A 25,860-nucleotide genomic window follows, 5' to 3' on the forward strand; every position below is an offset into this window, starting at 1 on the left:
TAACTGCCCTCTCCTTTCTTTTCTGTCTCGGAAGGTCGCTTTATTAGTCGTTACTTCACTTAGGCATGTCAGTTAGCTCTAGGCATTAACCCTGGCAGAACCTTTCTGCTTGCCACACAGTAATAGGGTGGTCCTTTACACCAACCCACAATTTCTTCCACAGGTGTTTTCCTTCTTGCACCTCAACCAGATTCAGTTGAGGAAAGGGCCCTTCATACACTAGATGTGAAAAGAGCTCTAATGTATGACATTGACAGAACCAAATATTTCCATAAAACCAAACAACTCTTTTTTGCTTTTTCGCCCCCTCACGAAGGAAAGCCCAAATCTAAATCGGGCATTTCTAGATGGATATTTAATTGCATTCAGACATGTTACGTCAATCTAAAAGGACTTTACCTACGCCTCCTAGGGCACACTTTATTCATACAATAGGGGCTTCTATGGCTTTCCTGGGCAATATCCCAATAGCTGACATTTGTAAGGCAGCTACATGTTCTGCTCCACACACGTTCACTAAACATTATTGTGTGGATGTTTTAGCACGCCACCAAGCTAATGTAGGACAGGCAGTGCTACGTACACTTTTCCAAACAACTGCAACACCCACAGTTTAGCGACCGCTTTTTGGAGGGCACTGCTTTACAGTCTAAGCAAAGCATGTGTATCTACAGCCACACATGCCTCAAACTGAATATGTTACTTTCCCTGTAAGCATCTTTCTGATAGATACAACTACCTGTGGGTTCCTCACCTTATGAATTCGTCCTTGTGCCAGCATCCGACGGAAAGTCTTCTTCCTAGCTGTCCACGTCGACGAGGATGTCATAATGGCACGGCTCCACGTGACTCCGTCTGACGTCAACGTACCAATAAGAGGTCCTCGTCGGCGTACTGACGTCAGTGTTCCTTTTTTCCGTGCCTTCGACGCCAACGTTTTTTCTTCCTGGCTCGTTGATAACTGTTGCGTTTTTGTGGTTACAATGTCACCTCCAAAAAAGTCCTGTTTCAAGCCATGTAGAGAATTTGGGGGTCGGATGTCAGTGACCGACCCTCATTCGGATTGTATTTGGTGCCTTAGTTCAGAGCATGATGTTGAAGGATGCTCATCGTGCCAGAGTATGAATCCTAAAGCTCTAAAAGAGCGTGAGGCAAAGCTTTTTCTGGCAAAAGCGAAGAAGAGGGGCCATAAGAGGGATTCCTCCCATGCTTCACCCAAAAAGCATAAGAAGCGGCATCATCATTATTCTCGGTGCCGTCATGACTCTCGGCGCCAGTTGGAGCGGAGCCGGTCGAGGTCTCGGTCTTCTCGATGCCAGAAGACATGGGAGATGAGCCCTACTGTGATGCCTCAGCCCAGGAGACCGGAGTTGTCGTCGGCGCCGGGTGAGACTAGGAGTCATCCATCTCTTCCTGGGCCTTTCCGAGGTTCGAAGTCGTCGGCGTCGATGGATTCTTTATCGACGCCGACTCTGGAGACACATCTTCGGTCTCGTAGGAAGGCTTTAAGACTTTTGGAGGAGGAAGAATATAGACAGCTGGAGGAAGGTGAGATTGAGCCTTCGGATGAATTCCAGGGTCTGGCCACATCAAGTGGTCTGGATACTTCCCCGGAGTGGGACATTGCGTCTCCGGGGGAGTTTACAGAAGAGGCCGCATCCTTCCATTCAGTGGTAAGGAAGGCAGCCGAGTTTCCGGACTTACCTTTGTCTGTGGCGGAGGTGAAAACTAACCTGCTCACAGAGGTACTGCATCCTTCTGCGTCCAGTGCTGATCCTTTGCTGCCTTTCAATGAGGCTTTAACTGAGCCTATATTGGACTTGTGGAGGAAGCCAGTAAGGACTCCTGCAGTGAACAGGGCAGTGGCGAGGAGACATAGGGGCGCACCAGGAGATCCGGTTTTCCTGTCACGACATCAGACTCCGTCCACGCCCTTATGGACTCCGCTAAGGAAATGGCCAAGGATCTGCCGCAGGAGATGCAAAGGTCATTTGGATCTCTTTTTATGGATGCACAGGCGGCTGCACAACAAATTATACAGTCTGGCCTGGACACGTCCGATTCGGTAGCCAGGGCCATGGGAACATCTGTGGCTACTAGGAGGCATGCCTGGTTAAGGTCCTCTGGATTTTCATCGGACGTTCAATCCACCTTAATGGATCTACCATTTGATGGGGAAAAGCTGTTTGGAGACAAGGCGGACTCTGCCCTTGAACGGTTTAAGGACTGTTGAGCAACAGCTAAGTCTTTAGGCTTACAGACCTCTGCTGCAACATCTTATAGACCTTTTTGCAGGTTTCGGGGGGTTTACTCGTGGCTCTGCCTTTCGGAGGTCACAATACTTGGCCCAGCAACCTGCTAATCCGCCCTATCGTGCCTTTAGAGGGCGGGGTAGAGGTAGAACCAGAGGGCCAGCCCAGCAGCCGTCATCTTCATCCTCCTCCTCCATTGGACAACAGCAGAAGCAGCCCTAGTTTTCCCCACTTTATCGTCCATACTTCTCCTGTAGGGGGAAGATTGAGTCTTTTTCTCCAAAAGTGGGAGTCGATTACAACGGACTCGTGGGTGTTAATAATTGTGGAAAAAGGTTATGCTCTCCCCTTTCAGGAGTTCCCTCCTCCCTTTCCCCCCCGTCCCTCATTTTGTTCAGAAGACCATCTTCTGTTGTTGCAACAGGAGGTCATGACCATGTTGTCAAAGGGCGCAATAGAGTTGGTGCTGTTGCAGGAAAGGGGTCAGGGGTGTTATTCAAGATATTTCCTGATTCCCAAAGTGGTCGGTCGTCTAAGACCGATTCTAGACTTGAGGATTTTGAATTTGTTCCTCAAGCAGGAGAAAGGCAAAATGCTGACCCTAGCGCAGGTACTATTGGCGTTGAACGAAGGAGACTGGATGGTGTCTGTCGACTTGAAGGATGCGTACTTTCATATTCCAATAATCAAGTCGCACAGGAAGTATCTCCGGTTTGTGGTCGGGACGCAACACTATCAGTTTGCGGTCCTTCAGTTTGGACTTACTTCAGCACCTCTGGTTTTTACTAAGGTGATGGCGGTTGTTGCAGCACATCTCAGAAGGAGGGAAGTAGCAGTTTTTCCCTACCTGGACGATTGGTTGATCAAAGCCAAGACTCCAGAGCTTGTGTTGTCTCATCTGCGAATGACAACCCAGTTGTTGTTCGATCTGGGTTTTTCAGTAAATGTACCCAAATCTCACCTGGAGCCCTCTCAACGCCTCCTGTTCATAGGGGCAGTACTGGACACAACATTGTTACGGGCCTACCCCCCCGCCTCAGCGGGTTCGGGACATTCAGGCGCTGCTTCCAATGTTTCAAATTGGAGCAGCAGTTCCAGTCCTCAAGGTCTTACGCCTGCTAGGTCTGTTTGCTTCTTGCATTCTGTTGGTCACTCACGCTCGCTGGCATATGAGGGCTCTTCAGTGGTGCCTCCGCAGGCAGTGGTTCCAGCACAAAGGAGATCTCAGGGAGTCAATAAAGATCTCCAAGAACGCTGTAGCGGATCTTCATTGGTGGACAGTGGACGACAACCTTTCCCAAGGAAAACCGTTTTCACTACCACCTCCTGTGGCCACAGTGATATCGGATGCTTCCACTCTAGGGTGGGGAGCTCATCTGGGGGACCTGGAGATCAAGGGTCATTGGTCTCCAGCAGAACAGATGTTGCATATCAATCTGTTGGAGTTGTGGGCGGTACGTTTGGCGCTCAAGGCCTTCCTCCCTTCCCTTCCCGGTCAGTCAGTTCAGTTCCTGACAGACAACACTACCGCGATGTGGTATATAAACAAGCAGGGAGGAGTGGGGTCGTACCTTCTCTGCAGAGAAGCTCTGCGGCTCTGGTCCTAGGTTCAGGACCATCGGATTTGCTTAATAGCAAATCATTTGGCCGGAGTACTGAATGTACGTGCGGACGGTCTCAGTCGTCACTTCTCAGTAGATCACGAGTGGCGTCTCCATCCAGACCTGGTCCTCTACATCTTCGGGATGTGGGGTACGCCTCAGGTGGATTTATTCGCCACTCAAGAGAACGTGCATTGCCCATTGTTCTGCAGCCTCCAGTATCCGTTGCAAGGAGCGTTGGGGGATGTGTTTCAGATGTCCTGGAGAGGCCAGTTGCTTTACGCCATTCCCCCCCATACCCTTGATTCCTCGGGTTCTGAGGAAGGTTCGTCAGGACCGGGCCCAAGTCATCTTGGTGGCACCGGACTGGCCGAGAAGGGTATGGTATACAGACCTGCTTCAACTCTCTCAGTGCCCTGCCCTCCGCTCCGTCTCCCGCTCAGGGCAGACCTCCTCTCACAGTCGCAGGTTCTACACCCCCACCTCCAGAGCCTCTACCTTCATGCCTTGAGATTGAACGGGGCAACCTGAGTTCATTTTCTCTCCCACCGGATGTAGTGGATGTTATTCTATCGTCCAGGCGACACTCCATTAAATCCATTTATGCCGGAAGGTGGGCAAAATTTGTAGTTTGGTGTGGAGAGAATCAAAAAGATCCCTTAAAGGCCCACCTTTCAGATATTTTTTTGTTTGCTCTTGATTTAGCAAAGTAAGGCTGTACGGCTGCTACGGTTAAAGGTTATTTGGTGGCTCTGGCGGCTTTTCTTTGCCTTCCGGACCAACCTTCTTTATTTAAATCTCCGATTGTAAATAGGTTCATTAAGGGTTTAGTAAATAAGTTTCCTCCCACGCCCTTTCACATGCCTCAGTGGGACTTGAATCTGGTATTGACGTTTTTGATGGGTTCGCCTTTCGAGCCCATGCATTCATGTCCGTTGAGATACTTGGTCTTAAAGACTGTTTTCTTGATTGCGATTACTTCTGCTAGGAGGTTTAGGGAACTTCAAGCCCTTTCTATTAAGCCTCCTTTTACCATGTTTTTCCCTTATAAAGTGGTGTTGAAAACCAGGGCGGCTTTTCTGCCAAAAGTTGTCACTCCTTTTCATATAGGGCAGGCTATTACCCTTCCCTCGTTCTACCCTCCTCCCCACCCCTCTAAGGATGAAGAGAGGCTCCATCGGCTGGACCCTAAGAGGGCGCTGAGTTTGTACCTGGAGAGGACAAAAGACTTTCGTCTGGATGATCAGCTGTTCATAGGGTATGTTGGACAGCGGAAGGGCAGAGCGGTCCAGAAACGAACAATCTCCAGGTGGGTCATCCTGTGTATAAAAGTTTGTTACTCTCTGGCGAAGAAAGTTCATCCTCAAGGTATCAGGGCCCATTCTACTAGGGCTAAGTCTGCTTCTTCGGCCCTAGCGAGAGGAGTTCCATTGGTAGACATATGTAAAGCGACAACTTGGGCGTCCCTCCATAACTTCGTAAAACATTATTGTTTGGACTCTGAGGTGAGGAGGGACGGTCATTTTGCTCGCTCGGTATTGCAAGATTTCTTGGTGTAATCAGGCGGGCACCCACCACCGAGTGCGGTACAGCTTTGGGACTCTATTCATATGGGGAGGAATCCACAGGTAGTTGTATCCATCAGAAGAACAAGTTACTTACCTTCGGTAACGCTTTTTCTCGTGGATACCTGTGGATTCCTCACAGTCCCTCCCGCCTCCCCGTTGCCTGCCTGATTTCACGGTTATCTTGTAATGGTTGATTTTTGGTTCTCTGGAGATGTGTATATATATATATATATATATATATATGTATTTGTGTAAATATATGCGTTTAATGGGAGATGTTACTGTGTATATGTGTATATTTTTCTTTACCGTTTTCGATGGGTCGGTTCTCACCTGTTCACCTCAAAGGCACGTAAAAAATGAGGTGAAACTGACGTCAGTACACCGACGAGGACCTCTTATTGGCACGTTGACGTCAGACGGAGTCACGTGGAGCCGTGCCATTATGACGTCCTTGTCGACGTGGACAGCTAGGAAGAAGACTTTCCGTCGGATGCTGGCGCAAGGACGAATTCATAAGGTGAGGAATCCACAGGTAGCTAGTGTATCCACCAGAAAAAGCGTTACCGAAGGTAAGTAACTTGTTCGTTTGTGGCATGTAGTGTTGAAATTTCACATGTGCCCACCCGCCTCCCCGGACACCTGTGGCCATTATAGTTCCTTTTTTACAATTTCCTGTGTGTTAACATCTCTTTACTGATGCTTAATCACTCTCAATTCTCACCCACCTGCGGGAAAACAATCTAACAATGCAGTTGATGCCCATGCATATTATCACTTTGCCTCGTGACTCGAAAGACTTCTTTGAAGAAAAACAACTTGCACACATCTGGACCCAACATTAGATGGCAGGAGTATGCAAAGCATGTGAAACTACAGCATTAAATGCCATAAACAGATGCTTATACAGAATAAGTAACATTTCCCTCTAATTGGCTCAGTGCATTTATATTTCTGTTGTGCTTTATTTCACCTTAACATTGACACACACTAACTCTGCTGTTCTGGTATGGCTCTCACCTGTGTTCACCAGTATCCTTTCTTGGAGCACCAGCGTCCAAATTATGCTAACTAGGATCTTAGTTTTGATCTCCTGAATGGCAGTTGTCTCTCCAAACAATCCAGTGTATGCCATGCTCGGCCTCAGTTTTTTTCCATTCAGGATCTCATCCAGTTACAGCAACCAAAATTTGATTGTGCCTCTCTGAATCTTTTTCATGCCAGTGTAGCCGATGTAAATGAGATTGCCTTGCTGCACACAGGGACGTTGTGCCACTGAGTTTTTTAAAATACTGGAAATATTTCAAAGTAAGAAAGGAAAATGAAGAAAAACATTGAAAGATGCAATGGAAATGCAAAATTGAGAAACTTTTTTTTAGCACAATGAAGTGAGTGCAGGTCAGGTAACACCTGAGTACAAATATTAGCAATGCAAATTGTTTTGGCGTTTGTATTGCAAAGAATTTTTTTTCTCTGCATTCCCTAGATGACAGATCATGTACCACAAGGGTATTAGCAGTGGACATAACACAGCATTAACAGTGCAAGGTTTTCTCTCTTACACAACAGATACAGCCCTGGGAAAAGAATTTCAAGCTCCCTCCATTCATATACACAGAGCAGGTACTTGGCACCTGAAGTGCAGGGTTCAGCTTACAGAGACATTCTCACACTCCAGGGCCAAGGAACTGCTGGCTGTGGGTTGGTCTGTGCATGCCTATAAAAGGAATGATGCTGAGGCAATAGCCATAGATGGCCCAGCTCCCGCTATCTAGTGCTGTGTCTGTGTCCCAACAAGGACAAGTGGCATATATTGAAGACCATAACAAGGAGCATGGGCTAGGGGAGCAGACAGGAGTGTGGAAAGGGAGCACCTTCCCACCTATTACTAATACATCCATCTATGATCAAGAATTAAGTTCCTAAGTAACAGTTTTAGACAAAACAATGTAAGTCATTTTGTAAAGCACTAGTGTATTGGACGCCATTGTCTTTATATTTACACTGCATTGATTATGACAGGGCCATGGACTGCTTTACTGTGGTGCTTTCCATTATGAGGTAGGATGTTTTAGAAAACTCTTTGTGCCAAAGTTATCACTTTTCATGGTGGTTTTGTCCACTGTGATATAGAGTGGCTGTGCTATATAGAGTGGCTGGGCTATATAGTGTAGGCTGTGCCTTTCTCTGTTCTTAATTTGTGGTATTCTTGTGTTTCTTTACAAGAATTTAATTTGCTTGACCACAAGTAATTTTGAGGGTTTGTCAACCTCATATTTGCACGGTTGCATTTTGCTAGCTGGATTCTTGATTAATTGTAATCTCAAATTAGTGTACTCTGGGAAATTTTTTCAAACTGTAGCACTGTGCATTTACTGTCAGTGGTGTTGTGATTTGTAGCTTGGAAAGGAAATATGGAAGCTATGTGCACTTGTATACGTTACTTTCAGAGATTGATGTTGTGGAAATTACATCTTTGTCAGTCCCAAGTGCCTCCTGCATTTTTTGAATGCTCTACTCAGATTAATTCCTGCATTATTTCCCTGTATTTATTTTGGATCTATGTATTGTTTGTCCCTGAAATTGAATGTTTTGTTTCCTCTGTTTAGCGAGGTTATATCTGTTCCTTCTAGCTCTCCTTGACTTACTGAGATCACAAGCCATTTGTTTCATTTAGTTAAATCCTGATGATTTACAAATTCCAAAGCAGTTATGATTTGAAAGCAACTTTCCCAACACACATGTACATACATATGTGATCTACATGCTGGCAAATCTGTCCTCACGTTTTACTCTCCACATAGCTTACTTCCCTACTTAAGTCTTCTTTTACCATCCATTCTATCAGCTCAAAAGCTTTCTCTAGCAGCACACTTGAATGTATCCTACCTGTTTAACTAAAGTCCATCTGTAAAATCTGCCACCAATAATATCAGTCAACCTTAAACAATACAAAATCTTGCCTGTGCATTCAAGTGAGTCAAATGTGATGACACTTTTAGTAGCCCTGGCAATAGCAGAAAGTTTTGTCAAAATTGTTTCCTGCCTGAAGGTAACATATGTGCTCCTCCTGAATCTGTTTTCAGTTCTTGAGTGATGTTGAGGCAAAGATTAATGCACACAAAGTAATGTAAAAAATCGTCACATGCTGCAATTTGCGTTCTAAGCATTCAAGTTCAAAGCTGTGCTCCTTAATACCAGCACTTTTGAAGAGGTGTACAGGTTCAGGGGTGAGGTCTCCTATGTCATTCTAGAAATAGCTTTTGGCACTATATTATATGTGCTAACTTTTTGCCTCTGCTTCCCAGGTTGTTGCTGTGTGTTGGACTCTGTTTTTGTTATTCTGGGCTCTTTACCACTGCTGACCAGCGCTAAAGGCAAGTGCTCCCTAGGTGAAATTGTATGTGTAGTTGGCTTTTCCATAACTGGCATATTTGATTTACTAGTAAGTCTCTAGTAAAATTCACTAGACGTGCCTAGGGCCTGTAAATCAAATGCTACTAGTGGGCCTGCAGCACTGATTGTGACACCCACGTGAGTAGCCCCGTAAGCATGGTTCAGACCTGCCGCTGCAGTGTCTGTGTGTACAGTTTTAAACTGCCAATTGGACTTGGCAAGTGTACCCACTTGCCAGGCCTAAACCTTCCCTTTTTATACATGTCAGGTACCCCTAAGATAGGTCCTCGGTAGCCCGATGGGCAGGGTGCAGTGTATGTTAAAGGTGGGAAATGTACTGATGTGTTTTACATGTCCTTACAGTGAAATACTACTAAATTCAGTTTTCACTGGTGCAAGGGTTTTCTCTCTCATAGGTTAACATAGGGGCTGCCTTTAAATATCCTTAAAGTGCAGTTTCCCTTTGAGAGCAGACAGAAATGTGGAGTTTGGGGTCTCTGAACTCAAAATTTTAAAAAAATCATCTTTTAGTGAGGTGGTTTTTAGATTGTTAGTTTGAAAATTCCACTTTTAGAAAGTAGGCATTTTCTTGCTGAAACCATTCTGTGACTCTGCCTGGGTCAATGTGAAATTTGGGCTGTTTGTGAATCTCCTCTAGACAGTGACACAAAAGGAGCTGGGTTGTAGCCTGCATATCCTGATGAGCCATCCAGGCTGGAGTGGAGGGAGGAGTGGTCACTTACGCCTTGTGCCTGACCTCACACAATGCAGTCTCCAACTCCCTGGTATGTGTCTGGGGCCTGGCCTGGCCTGGGCAAGGCAGGATCCTGTAAACAGATACTTATTTTCTTTGAAAGTGGGCAAATTCATAGGCAGAAAGGGGTATAATTAGTGGACCCAAAACCTCAGACTTTAGATTGCTTCAAGATCCCTTCTAGATTCAAGAGGAACCTCTGCCAAGGAGAAGAGCTGAAGAGTTGAGTAGAAGAACTGCTCCTGCCTGTGACTGTGCTTTGTTGGGCTATCCTGCAGTTGCTGCGTCTGCCTGTGAAAGGTGACAAAGACTGGACTTGGTTGTGCATTCCTGCTTGAGAGGAATCTCCAAGTGCTTGGACTGAGTTTGCCTCCTGTTTTGAAGTCTCAAGGCCATCAAAGACTTCCCCTGCCAGCACCTGGTCCCTGCTGAGACTCCTGCCCTGTCAAGTAGTGCCCCATTCAGTCCCTGGGCCCTTGAAAGCTGAAGTTGGCAGAACAAGGACTGAAATCCAAGCACAGATCACCTTGGGGAAAATTTTCGAAGCACCGCCCACTTTGTGGCTGAAACCAACTCCCCACCTGCATCGCACCTGGAAAATCGATGCATCACGGCTGAAGAAATGACGCAGCATCCGCTTGCGGCTGCTGATACCGCAAACCTCATGCAGCGGGGTTTTCCAACAGCGTGCAACCGGATTTCACACGCATCGTCACTGGGTGTCAGTCATCGTGAACCTGCACAGATCTGAGGTGCCCTGTCCAGAAAACTATGCTTCGCCTACCCGACACAGGGCCACACTTGTGAGTAAGGAATCGACACATTGCTGACTTTTCTGATGCACGCTCGCCTATGCGGCTTCATTTTTTATGCAAACCAGGTACTTTGTGTAAAATCAACATTTCCATTGTTTTCTAAGGAGTAAGACTCTTTTCACTTTAAAAAATTCATATCTTGGCTTGTGTATGTTGAATTTTTGTTGTTTTGGTCTTTGATTTAGATAAATTTTTCCTATTTTTTTAAACTGGTGTGGTGTCCGTTTTGTAGTGTTTTCACTGTATTACTGTGTGTAATACATATACTTTACACATTGTCTTTTAGATAAGCCTGACTGCTTGTGCCAGGCTTCCAAGGTGGTGAGCAGGGGATATCTGAAGTGTGTTTCTCTATTGCCCTGACTAGAGTGAGGATCCCTGCTTGGACAAAGTGCAAACTGACTGCCAACCAGAGAACCATTTCTAACAATATGACATTGTGTGACATGTTGGAATGGGAAGGTCTCCTACATGGTATACAAGTGTGCCCCTGCCCTGAGTGACCCAGCTGCATACTAGAATATCTTGGCTCTTTACCTGCCCAGATAACACAATAATCTAGTGTGTGCACTGCGGCCTAATCCTGTTCTTGGTAATGTCAAGGTCCAGGAGTGGTTCTGTGACCTGGAAGGGTGGATCAAGCATGCCCTCTTTTGTCAAATGCAGAGTCTTTACACTTCATTGTGCCCCTTGACTTGGATGCTCCTGCTTGTAGCAAGCATCATCTGTTCCTTGTGTGAGAGCATCACCTTGCACAAAGGCTGTTTCTCCAGTGTTGGATCTTTCATAGATTCACATGCTTGAATCATCCCCGTCGTCGAGGTGGGAGCCTCACGGTAAACTTAAATACATAAAGCAGTAAGTCAGTAAAAGTAAAACCAGTAGGCCCTAGTAGGCCTCATAGGGTATTTTACAGTCTATCCACTTTGTTTTGTGAAAAGACCCAAACTTTAGTATCAACCAATCAGGATTCAGCCCCTCCCAAACACTCCCAAAAGAGGCTGAATTCCCTCAGATTTTCTACCGCACGTCGTGTGAAGGGAGTCTCCCTGAGCTCTGCTCAGTTTTTCCTTATTTCTGACTGAAGATTGTTTTTTCTCTCAGGAAAGCTTCACTATGTCTGAAAAGACAAAGAAGGGTCTGTTCAGAGACTGTGACAATTGTGGGAAGAAGAGACTGCATGTTGATGACCCCCACAAGAAGTGTATCTACTGCCTCCATCCAGACCACAAGGTGAGAGACTGCAAAATCTGTCGCACCTTTAGTCAAAAAACCCTTAAAGACCGTGAGGGTAGACTTCTCTTATGGCTGCAAAAGCAAAAAGCCATGGAAGATCCTTCCTCAGATGACAGCGAACCGTCATCACATACTTCTCGCCCTCATAAGAGAACAGGTGAGAGAAGTAGAGGGTCTGATGAGCCACCTAGGAAGGTGCCCAAAAAGACAAAACAAGTCTCTACTGAAGCGAAAAAGGATGTTTCCCACTCAGAGACATTTCAACATTTGCCAAAAAAGGTTCATTCAGAACCTACGACGCCTTTGCACCGAAAAAGTACCTCAAAAAAGCCATCTCTGTCTCTGTCACCACAGAAAGAGCCAGAAAAACTCTTTTCGGTGAAAAAACAACCGTTGACGACCACCCCGTCGACGACAGCGTCGACGACAACAGCGACTGCAGTATCGTCGACGTTCACAACGCCGGTCGCACCTATGATTATGACGTCGTCGCCGTTATCATCGACGACAATAATTACGGCAACATTTTTTAAGAAAGCTTTGTCGGCAACCACATCGTCGACAGCGGAGGCCTCCTGGGTTCACCAATCTACCAGGGCACTCCCATCTACGAAGCACCTCTCAATGAGGTTTAAAAAGGCACTGCCGACGACGGCACCTATAGAAGATACGTCGGCGAAACGACCGTCGTCTATAAAGGGCCCGTCGACGAAGGGGCCATCGATGAAGGATCTGTCGACAAAAGACCCGTTAGCAAAGACGCCGTTGATGTCTGAACCGTCGACGAGGGAACCGTCGACGAGGGAACCGTCGACGATTATATCGTCTACACAACTAACAGTGTACAAGCCATCCACCTACCTGGATACTTCGCCACACCATTCCTCATACCATCAGGACGACTCTACCAGATTCTTACCCCTTTCACTTATTGATATGGGTGACAAGGCATCCAATATTCTGCCAATGCATACCTCGCCAAGTAAAGTGTTGCCATATCCACGACAACATATTTTTGAGGATGAGGACGATGATGCATACTCGCAAAACGATGGAATGTTTGGGGCAGCTAGTAGCCCGTTCCAACTCAATGTCAAATGCCAAGAGTTTGATGAAGAGGAGGATCAACATTACCAGCCTAGTTACGCCTCAACATCTTATCCACAGGCAGAACAACCATCGCCCCTCGCTATGCCTAGCACGCTGGTAGCAGATCTACAGTATATGTTGAAGGACTACTATAAAAGGTTTCCACCATCAACTCAGTCCACGCCACCTAGACCTGAGAGCTACCAGACACCTCGTCAGACTCACACTTCTAATTTTTCGGAAACGCCACAGGCTAGTATACCGATAACTAGCCAAACTCAGGAAGCTTGCCCCTCGTCAGACGACTAAAGGGAAGAGGGTGAGTTAAGAGATTCGGCGGCTAGTGAATGGGATTATTATCTCGTCCCCACACCATCTCCACCGCCAGCAGGTCCAGTAGATTCTCCTCCAGAGGACATAGGTTTCCATAATTTAATAGAGAAGGCGGCGAAACGTTTTGGACTTGCAATTGTTTCTCATGAAACCGAATGTTTTTTGTACGACTTTAAAGAACCATCAAAGAGATCTGTAAGAGCCATACCCATTGTAGATTTCTTATGGCAGGAGGGTTTGAAGGCAATGAAAAACCCAGCAACAGTGCCTTCTCAAATGCCAAGACTAGAGAAGAAGTACAAGCCCCCAGATGATTCTCCGGCCTGTCTAGTCTCACAGCCGAAACCTGACTCTGTTATATCACAGGCGGCTCAGCGGCTTTCCAAAAACCCCTCCACACCTATTGCGTCTCCCCAGACAAGGAAGGAAGGAGATTAGACAATATCAGCAAACAATTCTCGGTTGCTGCAGTCACAGTTAAGGCGGCTAACTCCCTCGCCGTCCTGGGAAGGTACGATCGCCAGATGTGGGCGGACATGTCTGCTTTTTTAGATTTACTGCCAGAAGACGTCAAGGTGGAAGCAGAAAAGGTCTTGCAGGAGGGAGAAAGAGTCTCCGCGGAGATTATAGACAGCGCAATAGAAAGTTCTCTCACTGGCTTTAGACAATTAGCTGGCGCGGCAGTCCTGCGCAGACAAGGATGGCTTAAAGCTACTTCATTCAGACCAGAAGTCCAGAGTCGTGTTCTTGACATGCCTTTCGATGGACATGTTGCAGGCTATCAAGACGGATACCGATACGGCAAAATCCCTTGGTACCCTGCAATATAAAAAACAACCCTTTCGTGGAGCAAGGGGTAGAGGTAATTACTCCTTTCGAGGTGGATACCAACAATACAGATCACAATATCAGTCTTCCTCCACAGGCTCACGACATCAGTACCATCAGCAACAGCAGCATTATAGACTACCACCGGCCGCAGCTTACAAACATCCAGCTAGAGGAAGAGGAGCTGCCCGAGGAAGAGATACAGGCAGAAAGCAATGACCCGACGATCACCTCTGCGCTTCCCCACCAACCAACATCGAGGGTCGGAGGTCGCATCACTTCCTATTTCCCCATGTGGAAGACTATAACATCGGACAGATGGGTACTCGATGTAGTGGCCAGAGGTCATACTCTGGAATTCACACAAACACCACCAATTGTTCCTCCTTCGGGCCCACCGTCTCCGAGGTTGAACCAACTCCTCAGGGAAGTAAGAGTAATGTTGAGAAAAGGAGCAGTAGAACCAGTCCCTTTATCTCAAAAGAACAGAGGATTCTACTCCTGTTTTTTCCTTGTAAAGAAACCCTCAGGAGACTGGCGTCCCATCCTCGACTTGAGAGCACTAAACAAGTTTCTAAAGAAACAGTCGTTCAGGATGGTAACACTGCAGGATGTCCTGCGTCTGTTAAATACCGGGGATCGGATGGCATCCCTAGACCTCCAGGATGCTTATTTTCATATCCCCATATATCGCAACCATCGCAAATTCCTAAGGTTCAGAGTGGGAAGTATGCACCTCCAATTCCGGGTTCTCCCATTCGGTCTCAAATCAGCCCCCAGAATCTTCACAAAAATGTTGGCTCCGGTAGCAGCACATCTCCGTCAGTCAGGTATCCAGGTCTTCCCTTACCTGGACGACTGGCTTATAAAGGCACCCTCGAAATCGCAAGTGACAAGTCATATCTCCTATTGCCTTCAATTGTTACACAGCCTGGGGTTTGTAATCAACTACCAGAAATCTCACCTCCACCCCAAACAGGTATTAAGTTTCTTGGGAGCAATTCTAGACACAGTCCGCAACAAAGCGTACCCATCTCACGAGCGGAAACAAAAATTAACCTCCTTGGCAGACAGACTCTCCAGAAAAAGGTTTGTTTCAGTCCGCATCTACAAGTCATTGCTCGGGATGATATCATCATGCATTCCGCTAGTCCCAGATTGCAGGCTCCATATGCGACCCCTGCAAGAGCAATTAGACATACAATGGACCCAGGTCAACGGTTCTTTCGAATCCGCATAACGCCTCTAATGAAGAACACCATGAGGTGGTGGGCGACTCTAACCAATTTGTCAAACGGACTCTCATTTCTTCTTCAACCACCAAGTTACATAGTAACAACGGATGCCTTTCTCGAAGGATGGGGGGCACACTGCCAGGACCTGCAAATCAGCGGAATCTGGAATGTGAAAGACACTCAGCTCCACATCAATTATCTAGAACTCAAGACAATACACTTAGCTCTAAAAGCTTTCTTGCCAAAAATACAAAATTCAAGCGTCTTAATCAGGACAAACACAACCAGCATGTTTTATCTAAACAAGCAAGGAGGCACGAGATCCCTACAACTCTCGCAGCTAGCACAGCAAATTTGGACATGGGCCATCAAGCACAATATTTCACTCAAAGCGGAGCATGTGCCAGGACAAACCAATGTTCTAGCAGACACCCTGAGCAGGACAGTGATTCCTTATCACGAGTGGGAACTAGACCAAAAAACTCTCAACAGTCTTTTTCTACTATGGGGCAAACCGAACCTAGACCTATTTGCCACTCGAGAAGAACAAGAAATGCCAGTTTTACGCAAGTTGGCTTCCCCAAAAAGATTCGTGGGGGAATGCGTTTTCGATGAGATGGTCCGGAGTTTATGCCTACGCTTTTCCTCCGATCCCACTCATTCCGAGAGTCATCAACAAACTGAAAGCGGAAGGGTGTCGCCTTCTCCTCATAGCTCCCAGATGGCCCAGACAAGTCTGGTACACAGAGCTCCTCATGCTCTCCGAACGGCCACATCTACGACTCAGACAGAGTCCGACTCTTTTAACGATGCACCAGGGGCAAGTCAGACACCCAGATCCGTCGTCTCTTCATTTGTCAGCTTGGCTCCTGAATACAATGAATACTTGAATCTCAACATTTCCCAGGAGTGTAGAGACATCTTGGCAAAAGCTAGAGCTGACACCACCAACAAAACCTATAAATTGAAATGGAAGCGTTTTTGTATATGGTGTGCAGCAGAAGATATACATCCTTTGTCCTCTACTTTGGAACAGATACTTCCATATCTCCTCCTCCTGGCAAAATCAGGACTTGCATATTCTTCCATTCGGGTACATCTGGCTGCAATCTCCAGATACCGCAGATCTCCAGACAGAGTCTCATTGTGTTCTACAAGAATTGTCAAACAATTCATGAAGGGCCTTTTTCTGGCTTTCCCGCTAGTTAGGAAGCCTCCACCATTATGGTCCCTAAATGTTGTCTTGATGCAGCTCATGAAAGCTCCTTTTGAGCCGATCCACAAGGCTGATCTAAAATTAATTTCATGGAAAACAGCGTTACTGCTAGCTCTTACTTCAGCAAAAAGAGTCAGCGACATTCAGGCTTTCACTGTCAAACAACCTTTCCTCCAATTCACAAACTCAGGTGTCATCCTGCGTACAAATCCTAAATTCATCCCGAAAGTTCCTTCAACGTTTCACTTGAATGAACCAGTCATCTTAAAGACTTTCTTTCCAAATCCGCAAACAATAGCAGAGAAGACGTTACATTCTCTTGATATTAAAAGATGTTTAAAGTTTTATCTACAGAAAACTCAAGCCATCCGCCAATCTGATCAATTATTTGTAGCATTTGGCGGCACAAGAAAGGGACATGCGGTGTCCAAACAGACTATAGCAAGATGGATTGGCCTGGCAATTCAATTCTCCCATTCAAAAGCAGGAAAACCGCTCCACACCAAGGTCAGAGCCCACTCTACAAGATCGGTAGCCACTTCAGCTGCACTCTTTGCAGGTGTACCACTACATAGCATCTGTAGAGCAGCAACATGGTCCAGCCAGCACACATTTACGAGGCATTACTGTCTTGAGGAAACTAACAACGTCGATACAGCAGTGGGACAGACAGTGCTGAGGCATCTATTTCGTTAAGGTGAGCCTCTTACACATCCCACCACCACACTCGAGGTATGTTCGTTATTCGTTCTTAGTCTCATTAGTAGCTACGGTGTGTTTTACTCTAATTTTGTACTTCGGATTGTTCACTTTGTTATACAGCGTTAATTTGTAGTAGACTTCATAATAACAAAATAAATTGTGTCAGGAGTTTCTGCCACACAGCTTTTATTGCTCTTCTATTCGGATGGCTCCGGATATATAGGTATATATATATATATATATATATATATATGTATGTTAATATAGATCTTTACGTGGATCTTAAAGCTGAACCAAAGTAACTCACATCACTTATAAAATTCAGACAAAATTACAGTTAATGTAATTCACTAATTAAGAAGACATTACTGCTCGTTATTCTGATTCAAGCATGTGAATCTATGAAAGATCCAATACTGGAGAAGAAAATTAGTTACTTACCTGTAACTGCAGTTCTCCAGTATTGGTATCTTTCATAGATTCACATGCGACCCACCCTCCTCCCCTCAGAGGCTCCCCTATTATACAGATATAAAACTTCACACTCCTACTAGAAAATCTGAGGGAATTCAGCCTCTGTTGGGAGTGTTTGGGAGGGGCTGAATCCTGATTGGTTGATACTAAAGTTTGGGTCTTTTCACAAAACCAAGTGGATAGACTGTAAAATACCCTATGAGGCCTACTAGGGCCTACTGGTTTTACTTTCACGGACTTACTGCTTTATGTATTTAAGTTTACCGTGAGGCTCCCACCTCGACGACGGGGATGATTCAAGCATGTGAATCTATGAAAGATACCAATACTGGAGAACTGCAGTTACAGGTAAGTAACTAATTTTCATCTGCACTACAGCTAGAAAATGGCATTTGAAAGGGCCCCCCCCCTTCCCCCCCCCAAACCAGATTTGAGACCCTAGAGCATGGATGAACATTCCAGTGTGCAAAATGAGTATACATGTGGGACCCAAACCATTCCACATTGTTCCAGTTCCAAGTTCTTTTTAACCATGGAATGGAGTGACCTGGGGAGTACTTCAGATGCTGTGAGACTAGGCTTATGTCTGCATGACAGCAATTCTGCCAGAGGTGAGGAAACTGCTTGAGAACCTCTGGGTCTGCTTAGTGCCCAGAAGCCTGCCTGCACAGAGAGGTAAGCGGAGCATCTTGCCCTGTAGGAAAGACTGTTCAGGAAGAGAGGCCCAGTTGTGTTTCCGGTACGTGGACCACAGGGAAAATGCTTACTACCAAGTCAGAGAATTGCTTTGACTGACCCATGTCTTGAGGGTCACCTGATCTCCCAGAGCATGGTTTTCATGAAGTGCGTACAGGAAATTTTGACCCATACAACGAGGTGCCACACAGCAACCCATTGGATTACTACTGCCTCTGCCAAAGTGATGTGTAACCTCACATGAGCTGTTGGTGCCGAAGCTGGAGATGTGACCCAGCCCAGAGGCTGCAACAGGTAAAGAAGACTACTTGAAACTCTTGGGGCTAAAAGATGTTTGACTTGATTACTAGTTTCTAATGTGGTGACAGTTTAGTCAAAGTTGCATCTGTGCCCACTCTTGCCTAAACTCAACATGCGGGGAGTTGAACGTAGACATTAGGGGACACTGTAGAGCAGGGCAGATTGCAGTCGTAGAGGGTGCAATGCTTTAGTACATATGGGTGGGAATGTTTAACTTTGTAGTGATACCCCATCTAATAGTGTAGTATTCTGTGGTGTACTTTGTTTTACTAATAAGAAGAGTACTGGGCTGGATAGTGATTTACTGTGTCCTTTGACTGTTGAATGCTGAGTCTGCCCCAACACAATCTCCCTCTAAAGCCTTTAATTGTACGTCCTCACTACTGGGAGTCAGGTGCGCAAAGTGTGTAGTTGACAGAGTTTGCAGAGCCATAGCAGAACAGACCCTAGGACATGAGTGGTAAACAACCCCAACAAACACATTGGTGATCCGGTAGGCCTCGTCTACCCGGTGACCCCAAACAGTGTATGACTTGTGTAGGGCAAGAAATAATTTCAGTTCAGAATTCAGAGTGGGGTATAGCCCTGAGAAATGAAAGGTTGTTTTCCCACTATATATATGACTTTAGGGACCCCTCTTGTGATATACCCATAGTTCTGGAAACAGTATCTTCACATGGATGAAGACTGGTTGGAGAATACCCAGAGACCACATTCTTACATGGTTTTGTAGTATGTACCTCAAATCCTAGAAGGAAAGGCCAAGGAATTAAATCTGTCAAAAAGGTGAAAGGTAGGACTAGGCAGGAACCAATTAAATTCCCAGAAAGGTGTGTACATAGCACACCAGTTACAAGTGTTTCATTGGAAACTGCTTCTACACATTCATGTCTCAATATGAAACTGGAAGGGGTGGTAAGCAGTATTTTACCATGCCCTTTTCACCCAGAGGGTAGCACCTGCTCATAATCTTTTTGTGGAATCAAAAACAGGAAATTAGTTTGAAAAAGTACAGAATAGAAACCCAGTGCATTACTACAGAGTAAGATAAGGTAAATATTGAACCAACAAAAAGGGTCCTTTCTGTGAATAGCTGTCAAGAAATGAACAGTGTGGACAACCCAGTGATCCAAAACTTCTATCATAGACTATATTTCTGTCATTCAGAAGAACAGTAATTGACATTGAAAAGGAATATATTTGTGCAGTTCTCCGTAAAAGTAGTTGTTCACAGTTGGAAATGGCAAACCAAAATACACCAACATTGGGAAGACTTCATTTGAGTTGCTTGCCAAGCTCAGAGCCTACTGTAAATTGGTATATAATCAATTTCTCTGTTCTAAAATTGTGCTTCTGTACTAGAAAGAGTTTTTATTTTTGTTTCCCCTGCAGGGAGAAAGACGGTGCCTGACTTTCTATTTACCTAAAGTCTTCATTGTTGGGCTTCTGTGGATGGCATCAGTGACTCTGGGTATTTGGCAAACGTAAGTTATTTTGTTATTTATATATATTTTTTAATTATTTTGTTTATTACCGTTTCAGATGTGTGACCTTGTTGCTAATAGTATTTGATCTGGATCCATTTGTTGTGCTTCTATTCTCAAGGACAGATTATCTGAGTTACTTTCTTACCAACCTTTCATTCATAGTTTCAGCTGGAACAGATCATGCCACTTTTACCAAATCCCACTACATGTCTTTCTTTAAAATGTTTAATCACTTTGCAGTTGAATTAGGTAAACCAGGTTCCAGACCAGCTTAGCCATCTATTATACCACTGTTCTTCATTCCACCATTACCAGGCCAATAATAAACCCACCAGGTCCTAAGACCTAAGGGGACTGCCTATAGCTAATGTACCAAGATAATAGTTTCAGGAAGCCTGACTACAAGCAGCTGCAAGATTGATACACTTAAACATCAGTATAGACAGTATATGTCAAGGAGTCCAGATGGATCCCTTCACAGAAAATATACTTTGAATGCTCATCCTAAACACATGTGTGATCTTTGAGCAAAGCCTAGTTCCCAAGTATCCTTATCCCACAGCCAGAATTTTGAGCGTACAATGAAGAATCATAACCTAGCAAGTCATTTTAGCACTCTTGATAAGACTGTGCATACACGTATTTCATGAATGTCTACACAGTCACTGACTACGTGCTGTGGGCCACTGAGATCGGATCATATTGATCGAAGTAACTCAATAATGCCAGCTATGAATGCCAGTTTGCATGAAAGGGGTAGTTGTCAGAACTTGCCCATTCTGACAACTACGCCTTCAGTGCAGACTCCTCTTCAGCTGCATAGTATATGGTTGCTTCAGGGTAGAACGCTCTATGCCCATCAGCCAGTGGCCAGAATTTTAGAAATAAATAAGCTGTTCGGCTGATCTGAATTGCACCTTTGAACCCTCTACTCTGAATCTCAATAATGGATTAACTGAAGAAGATGAATTGTGGGGAATCCTGCAATTAATGAATACTTGCCAACTTACCCGTTCTTGTGTGGCCTCTCAGTTGGCCACATTATGCTTAAAATATGGACTTAGGGCCTGCAATGGATGTACGCCCTCGGATTTAAATATGGCGCCTACATTTAAAAGAGGTACTTCCTCCAGTACTATTGATTATTTTATAGTGGTTGTTAGGCTGTGGCCTTTATTAAAAGACATGAAGGTGGAACCTCGCTGTGAGAGTGACCATAATCCCTTGCTTCTTACCTTGTGTGGGGATGTATTTAGGAGATCACTGCACGCTCAACGCACAGTGGTCCCTACCCTACTGTTGAGTAATAACCTTACAAGAGTTTGTTGGCCGAAGGTATTGTCTAACCCCTATTTAATAAGTGGGATTTATAAATCTTTCATTGATGAGATAGCAGTTTATGAAGAATATGAAGTTAATAATATTCCCATTCTTAGTATTCATAAACTACTGTTGAAGAAACTGCAGAGTTTCTCCTATAAAAACACCTCCTCTAAATTTTCAGTTGTTAATACGAAGACTACCAATGTATGGTTTAATGAGGTTTGTGCAAAGGCTAAGTCTGCGTTAAAAATTGCAATCATGAATGGTTCCCCGGGGGAGATTCAGTTAGCTAGATGTATATATAAGAAGGCCACAATGCAAGCAAAAAAGTTATGGGAAGACTCTATATTTGGCAGGATTTGCTAGCTGCAACTAAATCTAATTTTGGAAGCTACTATCTAAAAGACAAAGAGGGAGTAAGAGCAGCATTAGAAATCACATACAACCTGAGGCTTGGGTGATCCATCCCACCCAACTTTATGCTGCTCCCCCTAACTCTTTAACTTGTAATTGCCGTAGTGGTGATCTAGCTCCTTTATCACCACCTAGCTTCAGTGACGGCTCTGACTTACTCAGCTTGGATACTTATACCCCTGTGGGTTGCATTTTCTTTTCCTTAGAGGAAACATTAGCCGCAATCAACTCCTTAAAATCAGGTAAGGCTCCTGGCCCAGACAAGATACTGGGAGACTTGTATAAATCTGAACCAATCATTTGGTCCAGGTACATAAATTTGATTTCGAATAAAATTGCTGCAGGCGGTGCAAGTCTGAGTACTTGGAAAGGTGCTCAAATAATTCCTATTTACAAAAAATAATTTACAGAAAATGTTTGCCAAACAGCTTCTGGAGAGACTAATAAGTTGGGTATAAGATCAACAGGTTTTTTTCCCCATTGCAGGCGGGCTTTCGCCCCAAAACTAGCACAATAGATCAGGTGTTTAGACTGGTGCTTCTATATTGGAAGTATGTAGCCCTTACCAAGCAACCCTTATATGTTGTCTTTGTGGACCTACGATCAGCTTTTGATCTGGTCCCGAGAGAGAAACTATGGGAAGTATTATTTAGGTTGAAAATTCCATCCAATCCAATATAGTTGATCTCCTACGGCGGCTACATGAGAACACTTATGCTCAAGTGAGATGGGGTGATCAAGGAGAGTTGACAGAAAAAATCCCCATTCAGAGGGGAGTACGTCAGGGTTGTGTTTTGGCCCCTATTTTATTCACCTTATTTATTAATGAGGTGGTGCACGTTTTGTTTTCTTGCCAAAATGACGCTCCCACATTGAATGCTCAGAAGATCCCTATCCTCCTTTTCGCTGACGATTCACTCCTCATTTCTAAGACCCCTATGGGTCTTCATATTCTTGTTGATCGATTTAAATCTTTTTGCAGGAACTATGGCTTGGAGCTGAATGTTAACAAAACTAAATTAATGGTGTTTAGCCCAGGTTCTTGTAGGAGATGTACCATTAATTTAGATGGGACGCCATTAAATTGGGTTAGTTCAATAGACTATCTAGGTGTGAGGATATCAAGTAATTTGCATTGGGAGGATCAGATTAGCAAGAGTGTGGGGCTTCCCCAGAATAGAGCAGCCGCTATCCTGCGTTTTTATAAAAGTTCTGTATCCAAAGCTGTACCTCCAGCTATTCAAATCTATCTGGCAAAGGTGCAGGGAGCGGCTGCCAATGGTGCTGAAATATGGGGGTTTTCTGAGTGTAAAAGATTATCTGTGGAAGAAAATAACTTTGCCAGGGCTGTAATAGCATGACCGCGTAGTACACCTTTAATTCCAATGTTTCTGGATCTTGGGTTCAATCGTATAATGGATACGATAGTCCTAAGACCATTACTCTACTGGATAAGGATTTGGACTGTCCACAAACTTGCTGTATATAGGGACTCTTTTCTTGATCTTTTAAAGAGACCAAATGTGACTTCCATTCCATGGGTCAGACATGTTTCAAATTGGTTTCATATTCTAGGACTGGCAAGGTTCTGGGAAAACCCACATTGCTTGCAAAAAATACACAGCACCGTCTTGATAACAACTTACTGGTTTTATGTAAGAATCGAGTCCATTTGCAGCAAATCCCATGGTGGTTTGACAAATTCATTTATTGACTTTAAGTAGCTTCCTCAGTATGAATCATATTCAGACCTTATACTTGATTTACTGGGGAAGGAGTTGTATGCACGTTTCCGTTTTGGGAGTCTGCCGTTGCCTCTATCAAGAAGCTGGGGTCTATTTCATCATCTGATCTATGTCCAGCTTGTCATGATAGCCCCGAAACGGTGGAGCACTTCATTTTTTTTGTCCTGCCTATTCTATTCCACAATCAAAATGGATCAGTTTAATTTGTTGAGATCTGGGCTTGAACCAGTGTTGTGCAGCAATGAGGATGTTTAAAGAGTGACACTTCTAAACTTTTAATTCTTGCAGTTAGCAAGTTCCTTTTGGCTGCATGGCATACACGAAGTCGTTTCTTGAATAACCTTCTTCTGAATTAATTTTAGGTATATAAGTATTTTAAAATTTGTGAGGTTTAATACTGTATTTTATTGGTTTATGTTTTATATTCTAATGATTTTCTTTTTTTTTTTTCTTTCTTTACATTTTAAATTGTAATCTAATTGTATTATGATGCCTTGATGGTTATGTTGACCGAATAAAGCTTGTGTTGATGATGAAGAAGCTGTTATCACCTTTGATCTCACATCCAGTTGAAAGATAGTCTTAGTACAGTCAGCCAACATTTACATCCTAACGGAATGAGGGGTCCCCTCAGAAGATGGACAACATCTTCCCAGAGTTTTATTTTCACTTCTCTAAACCAAGTACTTCTTCAGGTATGGCACTTTAGAGAAACACAAAACAAACCAGAAGATGACGCTTATTGCATTCTCGAAGATTGCTAGAAATTAGCTCTAAACCAGAAAATATGGGCAGCATCTTCTGGGTAGTCTGTCCTCGTTTGTGGAGCAAGAGAACACACATAATGGCAAGACTTTACACCTAGTTTCCCCAGAACATAAGTGATATAGTAACGTTTATATTAGACCAGTAAGGGATACGAGTAACACTTCCCCCAATATTGCTGGTCTGTAGTCATGAAGGGAATCCTCATTACTGCACTGCATGGCTTTTGGCCATTTTGCAGGTCAGTGTTTGTTCAAGAAGCTGCCATGCAGACTTACTATCCTCCGGTATAAAATATTGGATATCTGATCTGTACGATACAGGACTAACTTAAGCAGTTTGCTTCCTAGGCCTTAGAAGCTGATTTGTATGTCTATTCAGAGATTTTTGCATATTTTTTTTTTTTTTTTAGAAAGGCTAAAGTGTCATCCTTGTAAAAGGGTTACACTAAACACTTTGTATATTATGTCAAATTGTATTTCACCTTGCTGTTGGATGTTAATATTAGCCTTCTCTACCTGATGATCCTTTCACATGTAGGATGGTCTTTCCTTGGTGTATCAATTTATTGAGCAATATTGACAACCTATTATAGGTGATGCAGCAGTGCTTGTTAAAAAAGTATGATGGGAAAATATGTCCAGCAGGCAGATCCTTGTCTTTTCTTGTGGCATAAATGTATAGGGAGGTAGAGGTATTTGTATTTATTGCAAGCCGAGCTGGTAAGCCAAGGGGTACCAAACTGTGCAACTCGGACATATGCTTCATGGTTGTTTAGAAGGGGCTAGGTAACTTATAGGTTCCTACAATGTTTGGCTGTAGTGCTCTTTGAAAGGATGTCTTCAAATTTCTTTTTGATTTAATGGTGTATATAGCAGTTTTTATGATGATGGTGATGTTTTTCCAGATCCTAGGTGCTTAGATGGAGATGGGAAGCCTTGGATCTTCGTATATTTCATAGTTTTGAGTCTGATGAGGTCTGGCTTCTCGTGTGATGTTGATTGCTTACAGTCGTCTCGGCCGCGTATGTGGGGGATCTTGTATGGGATGCATCTGATACTGAAGATTATGCATACCTCAAAAATTACCCAGTGTAATTCCTTTACTATTGAAGTGATGTGCTGAAAATTCTTCAAGCTCTTGAAGAGACTTGTAACAGCATGCTCATTTTGTTGTGGGAAGTAATGTTTGCTCAGTACATCATCTGTCAAACAGTTTACAGTTTTTCATAAGATCAAAGTAGTTTTCAGAGACCATATCTGGTGTTCTTACTTAAAATGTTTGCTCTTCTACATAATCAAGTTTGTTTGTTGGTCTTTCTTTCTTAATATTGGGAGGCTCTAGTCAACATTTGGTTTTGTTTCTGAATGCTAAGAGAACTTAGTGATACTGTGTGGAGTGTACAATGTATATTAGGATTATTCTTTTGTATTTTGCTTAATTTGGAATGGCAAATCATAGAAAAGCCATGTCAAAATTGTTTTAGGTTATATATCAAATAATGTCAACTCAAGAGTGGCCAGGGGTTCTCGTCGCCAAATCAGAAAGCTGAATATTGTCAGCTAGTCTTGCAGGATGAGCAGGGAGAGGGAGCCATCATCTACAAAGGAAGAGATGTAGTCCCAAATGTT

General features: G+C 44.2%; 1 protein-coding gene across 2 annotated transcripts in view; it reads left to right on the forward strand.

The window, feature by feature from the left end:
* The window catches only part of TMEM181 (transmembrane protein 181), a 373,980-nt gene that overhangs the window by 252,822 nt on the left and 95,298 nt on the right, over positions 1-25,860 (forward strand). For both annotated transcript variants that reach the window (XM_069234585.1, XM_069234586.1), the window contains exon 10: positions 19,888-19,979. In XM_069234585.1, coding sequence (XP_069090686.1) covers positions 19,888-19,979 — 92 coding nt within the window. The remainder of the gene's footprint in view (positions 1-19,887; positions 19,980-25,860) is intronic.

Source organism: Pleurodeles waltl, chromosome 5, assembly GCF_031143425.1.
Source record: "Pleurodeles waltl isolate 20211129_DDA chromosome 5, aPleWal1.hap1.20221129, whole genome shotgun sequence".
NCBI lineage: Eukaryota > Metazoa > Chordata > Amphibia > Caudata > Salamandridae > Pleurodeles > Pleurodeles waltl.